The 9,380-nt window shown below is 33.1% G+C and overlaps 1 protein-coding gene across 1 annotated transcript; it reads left to right on the top strand.

Moving 5' to 3' along the window:
• LOC140918670 (uncharacterized) lies at nt 1-1,235 on the top strand. The gene is made up of 3 exons (XM_073363347.1): nt 1-197; nt 290-423; nt 583-1,235. Exons 1-3 carry the CDS (start codon nt 1-3, stop codon nt 1,233-1,235), a joined length of 984 nt encoding a protein of 327 aa, XP_073219448.1.
• Nucleotides 1,236-9,380: the final 8,145 nt, after the last annotated feature.

The following is a 9,380-nucleotide window of genomic DNA, read 5'->3' as shown; positions in this document are numbered from 1 at the left end:
ATGTTTACCGATGAAATTATTGGGACTGGATCATCTGCTTCTGACTACAACAAACCATTTCAGTTTGAGGGAAGTCACTTCAAACAATGGCAACAAAAGATGTTATTTTTTCTAACCACGAAAAAGCTTGCCAACGTTCTGAAGGATGAAATTCCTGTTGTTCCAGAAACATATGACAAACATAAAAGGATAAGAAAGCTGCTGAATTAACCCAATGGGAACATAATGATTACTTATGTAAGAATTATATTTTAAATGGACTTGCTAATGATCTGTATGATTATTACAGTTCCAACAACAAAACTGCCAAACAGGTTTGGGATGCTCTTAAGAAGAAATACGATACTGAGGAAGCTGGAGTCAAAAAGTATGATGTTAGTCGCTACCTCAAATATCAAATGATAGATGACAAATCAGTGGAAGGTCAGTCGCATGAAATCTAGAAAATTGCTCACGAGATTATCTCTGAAGGTATATCCCTAGATGAATAGTTTCAAATTGCTGTTATTATTGACATACTGCCCCCTGCTTGGAAAAGTTTAAAAAATTCTCTCAAGCATAAAACAAAAGAATTTTCTCTAGAAAGTCTGATAACCCGCCTTAGAATTGAGGAGGAATCCCAAAAGCAAGACCAGAAAGATGAAGTTCTTCTTGTGGAAAATAACAAGAAAAAGAAATTCATCAGAGCAGTTCTAAAGCCAAACGACAAACAACTAAAGAATCATAATCAAAACCGCACTTTAAAAACCAGCAACAAGAATGGGAACCCTCCAAAGGTCCCAATTATAAGGCATCAACCACCTTCTGGAAATGGTCCTCGCCCACCATTTCTCTGTTTTCTTTGTGGAAAAAAGGGTCATATGGCACGAAAGTGTAGAAGCAAGCATGGCCCTTCTAATCAGGCTAAACTGGCAGAAGAGCAATTCATTGCTATGATAACTGAGATCAACCTTGTTGGTGGATCAAATGGATGGTGGATAGACACTGGCGCCTCACGCCATGTCTGTTATGATCGTGCTATGTTTAAAACATACATTGCTGTTGAAGAAAAGAAAGTGTTGTTGGGAGATTCTCTCACCACTAATGTTGCTAGTATTGGAGATGTGGAACTAATATTCACCTCTGGAAAGAGCTTAATTCTGAAGGATGTCATGCACACTCCAAAAATAAGGAAGAATATGGTTTCTGGGTTACTTCTCAATAAGGCAGAGTTTACTCAGTCTATACTTCTGTAGGGGCAGATTTGTACACCATTTTTAAAAATTGTATTTTTTTTTTGGAAAAATGTACGCCACTGATGGCATGTTTAAATTGAATATTGAAATCAATAAAATGTCTCCTTCTGCTTACATGTTGTATGATTTTAATATTTTGCTTGCTAGACTCTGTCATATGAACAAACACATAATTTCAAACTTGAGTAACCTAGGTTTAATTCCAAAGTTATCTTTAAAGGATTTTGAAAAATGAGATTTTTGCAGTCAAGCTAAAATAACTAAGAGTTCACATAAAACAGTAGTTAGAGAATCTGAACCTTTAGATTTAATACAATATGATATATGTGAACTAGATGGAACGTTAACCAGAAATGGAAAGCGTTATTTCATCACTTTTATTGACGATTGCTCTGATTACACTTTTGTGTATCTAATGAAAAATAAAAGTGAAACACTAGACATGTTTAAGATCTTTGTAACTGAAATTGAAAATCAATTTAGTAAAAAGATTAAGAGGTTTCGTAGTGATAGAGGAACAAAGTATGATTCTAGTTTATTTAATGAGTCTTATAAAACCCAAGGATTTATACATGAAACTACTGCACTATATTCACCTGAAATGAATGGTAAAGCTGAAAGAAAGAATAGAACTCTTACTAAACTAGTTGTTGCTATTATGGATAACTCTGGTGCTGCATATTACTGGTGGGGGGGAATTTAGTTTGACTGTTTGCTATGTTTTGATTAGAGTACCTAAATCTAAAAATAAAACATCTCCTTATGAGATAATGAAGAAAAGACAACCTAACTTTTCTTATCTTCGAACAGGGGGTTGTCTGGCATATGTCATAATCCCCGATCCCAAGCAAATTAAACTTGCAAGTAGTGCCTATAAATTCCCTTTCAAATCAAGAAATAGTGGGGGCAGCGAACCTAGTCAAGTTCCTGTGACAAGAAGCATTGAAAGCAACAACCAAGGCGAAATAGAAACTCGAAGAAGTAAAAGAGTTAGAGTTGCTAAATATTATGGACCCGAATATATGACCTATAACTTATGAGAGGATCCTGCAAATCTAAAAGAAGTTTTGTCATCACTGGATGCAGATTTATGGCAAGAAGCTATAAACGATGAAATGGATTCTCTAGAGTCTAACAAGACCTGACATTTAGTAGACTTGCCTCCCGGTTGCAAACCAATAAGTTTCAAATGGATCTTGAAAAGGAAACTAAAACCCGATGGAACTGTTGATAAATACAAGGCACGTCTTGTAGCCAAAGATTTTAAACAAAGATAAAATATAGATTTCTTCGACACTTTTTCACCAGTCACTAGAATAACATCCATTAGGGTGCTCATATCACTTGTGGCTATTTATAACCTGGTCATACACCAGATGGATGTTAAAACAACTTTTTTAAATGGTGACCTGAAAGAAGAAACTTATATGGAACAACCTGAATGTTTTGTAATTCATGGACAAGAAGACAAGATCTGTAAGTTAGATAAGTCTCTATATGGTCTTAAGCAAGCTCCTAAGCAATGACATGAAAAATTTGATAATTTAATTATATCAAATGAGTTTAAGGTGAACGAAAGTGACACATGTATTTATTACAAATTTGAAAATGACATTTGCACTATCATGTGTCTCTATGTAGACGACTTACTCATATTTGGTTCAAACATTCATGTCGTATATAATGTGAAATCTTAGTTGAGTAACAACTTTGATATGAAAGACCTCAGAAAAGCAAATGTAATCCTTGGAATAAAAATTACTAGGTCAGAAAAGGGAATTTCTTTGGATCAATTTCACTATGTTGAAAAGATCCTACAGAAATATAATTACTTTGACTATAAACCTACTTGCACACCATATGATTCAAGTGTGAAACTTTTCAAGAACACTGGTGAAGGTGTTAGACAAACTGAATATGCGAGCATCATTGGCAGTCTCAGGTATGCCACTGATTGTAGTATACCCGACATTTCCTACGTCGTGGGATTGTTGTGCAGGTTTACTAGTAGACCTAGTATTGAGCATTGGCACGCTATCGAAAGAGTAAAGAGATACCTTAAAAGGACCATGAGTCTCGGATTACATTATCAAATATTTCCTGCCGTCCTTGACGGATACATTAATGTTGATTGAAACACCTTATCAGATGACTCCAAAGCAACAATGGCTATATTTTCAATATAGCCGGTGGTGCAGTATCATGGAAATCGAAGAAACAGACGATACTGGCTCAGTCCACTCTGGAGTGTGAAATGGTAGCACTAGCTACTACTAGTGAAGAAGCAAGTTGGTTGAGATGCTTGCTAGTAGAGACCCCTTTATGGAAAAACCTCTTCTAGTTGTGTTGATCCACTGCGATAGTACTGATGCTATTGCAAAACATGAGAATCGTTATTACAACAGTATGAGATGACAACTACGTCGTAAGCACAACACCATTACAGAATTACTTTCTAAAGGAGGTGTTATAGTGGATCATGTATGCACTAATGATAATTTAGTAGATCCTTTGATGAAAGGATTAACTAGAGAGAAAGTCCTAAATACATCCAAAAAGATGGGACTATTGCCTATAGATCAATGAGTTACTTATGATGGTAACCCGACCTAAAAGACTAGAGATCCCAAGAATTAGGTTCAATGGGTAATAACAAGTCATAGTGATAAGAAATGAACATGCTATATTACATATGAAAGAAACATGATTCTTGAAGCGATAAAAGGATGAGATAATAGAAACTGTTAATGAGATCTATACTCTATATGGAGTGGAGTACTTAGCTACAGGAGTACTTTTGATAGACTCACCTGTGTGAATGTGGAAGTGGGGCCGCTTCCTATGGAATTTTGAGGCAGAATTCCTAGAGCGTTCACTATACTAGGATACAGGTGCACGACCATAAATGAACGAGCTTTTGAGAATACACCCAAATGAAAAGGTTGTGTGTGAGTTTGATGTCAGAGATAGAGTTCAAGACTACGAGTCACTCTTGTTGAATCTAAATCTTACTTGCTATGCAAAGGTTCAAGTCAAGGGACACCTTTGTTTATGCACAATCTGATAGAAGCGTTTGACGATATTTCAAAAAACCTTCCTTTTTAAATTCAAGTGGGGGATTGTTGGAAATGATGATGATTTTGATGGAAGTTTGTTGGAAATAATGATGACATTTATGGGAGCTAGTGTTGTTGTGAATTGAAAAATAAGGAAGTCCTACATAGGAGGGATATCACACACTAGTAGGGTATATAAGGCGGAGGTACGGTACTTGGGGCGTGCCCTAAGGAGTACCCCAATTTTGTAAAGGAGGGAGAACACAAGCAAAATTGACCACCACACACGCGCGCATGCGCTGCTGCTGCCACTGTCCTGCCGACCGGTCGGCTCAGTCGGGTCGGGCCTAGGCCTAGGCCTTTGCTTTGGCATATACATAGTGAAGCTCTCACAAGGGTGGCTCTATGGTTCTAAATGTGGTTCCTAGAGCCAATAATCCTATTTTGGAATATTGTCAACAATAATAGGTAAACTATTTGGAGTGACAATATCTTCATCAAGATCAAACTCTAGGTGAGATGTTCATGCTAACCAAACATGATATACATCCAGAAGGCTACCACTACACAACTTCGAAATTGAACTTAAGTTTTGTTCAAACTCGAGTATAAGGTTCCACTCATAAGTGTGTGTCTTAGTAAAAGTGTAAGGTATGGAATAAACAAAATTCAATAGCTTCATAATGTTAATAAAATATATATACATATATAAAATAAATAAATAAATAAATAAAAATGATCTATTAGCTTAAAAGAATATTATAATATCAGCTAATACTTATTAAGAAATACTAAATACATAAAGCAAAAGAAAATGAAAAACAAACAAATATAGAAAAAGTTAAAAATTATGCACAATTAATTATGTTAGCCTTGACACTCTATGATCTCTAGTGGAGTCGCCAACTGTCGCAGCCTAAGATTGAGTGATTCTCGAATTCAATGGAGTCGTCACCAAAGTTTATTTTAAAATAGGGAAAATATTAGGAAACCCCTTAACCATAGAAAAAAATAAAAAATGGTATTTGAAATCAAATTTTGAGTTCGTGAGTCGATTATGCGCAGGGAAAGTATTATCACTCTACGACATCCGTTAAAATACGGTTACCTATAATTAATTGTGCAAAATTAATATTAACTTAAATATATTTATTTCTCCTTTTTATTAAATATGAATATCAATTGCTTGTTTTTTGAATGTGATTTTGAATTAAAGTACGCTTAAGAAATAAAAGTAAAAAAAAAAAAAAGAAATATCTTATTAACGTGTTTGACAAGAGTTTAATTTTGGTCTATCTACCGATGTGATGGAGAAATCAAAGTTACGTAGTTTTTAGATAAAAAATGCGTATGTGTTAAATGCTTTTGAAGAAAATGCGTGTTGTTATTGATAAAAAAGTTATTTTGACATAAAACGAGTTTGTTTGATTTGAATAATTATTTAAAAATAAGAGTTTTAAGACTATCAAGTTGTACAACTTGTGTCTTAAAAAACTCGTAAACTAAAAAGATGTCACATCTAATTAATCCGTTTAAAAATAGTTTTATTATTTTGATTATAAAAATGAGCTTTTAAAATCTCTAAGTTGTACAACTTGTGTCATAACTACTCAAATATTAAAAAGATATCACATCCAATTAACCACTTTAAAATAATTTTTATATAATTATTTTAAAAAATAAAATAAATTAAATTAAAAATATGAATTTTAGAACTGTTAATTTACGTAACATAATTGGAAGCAATATTTTTTTTATTTTTTATTTTTTTATAAGAAAAGAATTAAATAAATAATAATTTAATAAAGGAAAATTTGATATATCATTTTTATAACATGCAATAGGCAGTAAGCATGCTTCAGGCTACCATTGCACCGCCAGAGACTACTTTGTAGAACAACTAAACATTTTTAAATTTCAATAAATCTTAAACCAAGACAATACACATGCTTGCAAAACCAGGCTGTGATTTAATAACAGCTCAACATCTTCAAATTTCAATTAATCTTCAGACAAGGCAAAACTCAAATTTTAGCCTAACAACAAAAATCCATTTTTAATTATAATATAAGTTTCATATAACTCAACATAAATGAAGGACAAGCAAATCAAAGAAAGTGATGTAGTAAAGAGATAGAGAGTATAACAACAAATATGAGAGTGACACAGATTTGTGGTATGTTGTAGAGAAGAAAAAGTGGTGGTGACGGTGGTAGGAATTAGATTGTTGTTTTTTCTATATTAACTTCTTTGTTTTAGAATCTCTCTTTTATAGAAATTTTTTTCTCATTCTGCTCTTTTTATACTTCCTCTCTTTTCTTTGTTGATTATTTCTTTTGAAAAATAAAACTCTTCTTTTGTTTTCAAAACTGTTTTTTTTGCCTTAATGTATAGACTACAAGGTTGGATCTATGTGTCCATGAGATAAATTAATGTCTGGATTTTATATTGTTTTGGCAGAAATTATGAAACTATAGAGATGAAAATGGAGAAGGGTGGCTAACCTTTTTGATTGAATGTACAACTAACAAAAATAATAACTTTATTAAACTTTTAAAAAAATAAACAAATAGGGGAGTTCAACTGTTGTGTACAGGAAGTATTTGAACTGCTTTTTTTTTTTTTTTGAAATATTTTGAAGTGTTTCTCAGCCGTAAGATAGAGTAAGTGTTTGGTGTTTTGCATTAGACAAAAGAAATACTTTTTGCATGTTAGAAAAAAAAAGCTAAGAAGCAAACATGTAAACCATCTTTTTGTTTGTTTGTTTGTTTTATTTTGGTTTTTTTTAGTTTTATTTTATTTTTTTTTTAATAAATGTAATAAGAACATCTATGTAAATATAGACTCAATGATGAAAGCTGCTTTAGATGCGTGGGAAACAAATATGCTCAAATTAGTTCATGGATTATTAGTACTATTGACCCTCAAATGACCAATGATTTACGCTTTTCTCAATTGCTCACGAAATGTGGAATTATTTGAAGCATATTTACAACCAGGACAATACGGCCAAGCATTTTCAGTTGGAGCTAGATATGGTCAAGAATACTCTGCATTTTCAGTTGAAGCATATTTAAATTTGTTGACATAATACTCTGCCATTATGAATGGTGTTGTTCCCAAGACCTTTCTCGCAAATGCCTAAGTTGCCTACAATACCAGTAGAAGGGAACAACTTCTCATGAAACTTTTCTTGAAATTTGAGGCTATTACAGGTTTTTTACTAAATATGACTCGTATTTCCTCTTTTCATACATGTGTGGGAGAGCTTCTTAGGGAAGAGCAACGTCTCCTTACTCAAGGAACCATGTCTCATGATGTTGTCGTTTCTGAACCTGTGACAGTTACATATGCTGCTTAGAGTAGAGGTAAAGGTCGTGATATGCGACAGTTCAAAAGTTTCTCATGCAAACAATTTGGACATGTTGCTCGTAGTTGCATTAAGAAGTTTTCTAATTAATGCAAACAATATGGTTATCTCATATATGACTTTGCCATACATCATCCATGACGCACCCACTGTTCGATGTAGAAATTCCATGCCACAAAAAGCCATGTAGTTGGTCCTTATTCCAATGCTGCATCTGGGGGCGGTGCCATTCAGCTTGAAATAATTCAACAAATGGTACATTATGTCTTTTCAACATTGGGCATTAAGGGGTAAGTCTACTGATATTTCTCATCCATTGTTTCTTGATTTTGTGCACCAAATCACATGAAATGTTCATATGAATATTTGCACAATTTATAATCTTATAACGGGAATCAGAAAATTCAAATAGTTGATGGTAATACCCTCCCCATTACTAATGTCAATGACATCAACTCTGATTTTCGTAATGTGCTTGTATCACATGGCCTTGCTTCCAATTTATTGTCTGTTGGTCAATTGGTGGATAACAATTGTAATGTAAATTTCTCTCGGTCTGGTTGTCTTGTGCAGGAGTAGGTGTCGAGGAAAGTGATTGCAGAAGCGCCTAAAGTGGGAAGATTGTTCCCACTCCAATTTATTTCCAGTCATTTATATCTTACTTGCAATAATGTTTTTAGTTGTCATGAGGATTGACATTGAAAATTGATTCACCCAAACTATGTTGTTTTGTCTCATTATTTAAAATTGGTTGGTTGGGAAATAAAAATGTTGTTTCTATTGTATATGTTTCATGTTATGTTTGCAAATTAACTAATAGTAAAACACTTCATTTTCCATCGGGTGCTCATTGTGCCTCCACTTGTTTTGAGATGATTCATAGTGATATATTGGGTATGTTTCCTATCGATTCTTATGCTCACTATAAATAATTTGTCATATTTATTGATGATTATATTTGTTGTCCTTGGATATATTTTCTCCTCCGATCTAAATCTGAAGTGTTTTGCATGTGATAGCGTTTCAGCAAGTGTACTGAATCGTTGCAAGTAATAATAAAACGGTAGTACCGAGTGTCGAACTCAAGGATTGCATTTTACTATTGAATTATATTTAGTTACTAAAATTGAACAAAATGTTCCTAAGTTGATTGAAATAATATTTAAAATTGACAACAGTAGTAAAATTGATCCTTTATAAATTGAGAAAAATGTTAGGGATGAGTTTCACTTCGAATTCAACCTTGGCGTCTAATTTGATCCTAGTTATTGAATTCCTTTATTGAATTATTACTGAATTCTCTTTATTATTCTTGCCCTAATGTCTTAGTGACAGAACCTTTAATTCCAAAGTAACCCCTAATTCCTTAGTAGATTTAAGATTAGAATTAAGCATTACAATATAGAAATTCTTTTGTAAATTATTGCTTTGCAACTAATTTAATTGGTTTCATGACCTGCACCTATGTCTAGACTACAAATTCATGAATTTCTCATCTCAAGCATTCGTAAAGTCCACTTTCGTTTCAAAATACAAATCGTAGATCATTTTAATGTTGATCAAGCAATAAAAAGCATTAAGCACAGAGATGAGAAAAATAATTCAATAAACCCATTCATATAACTAGAAATCAAATCATAAAAATAAGGGTTTCATCTTGTTACACTCATCCCTAACAAATAGGGTTTAGTTACTCATGACAAAAATAAAAGAGATAAA

Source organism: Cicer arietinum, chromosome 1 (assembly GCF_000331145.2).
Source record: "Cicer arietinum cultivar CDC Frontier isolate Library 1 chromosome 1, Cicar.CDCFrontier_v2.0, whole genome shotgun sequence".
NCBI classification, from domain to species: Eukaryota; Viridiplantae; Streptophyta; class Magnoliopsida; order Fabales; family Fabaceae; genus Cicer; species Cicer arietinum.
Note: the sequence above shows the minus strand (reverse complement) of the source record. Positions and strands in the feature narration are given on the sequence as shown.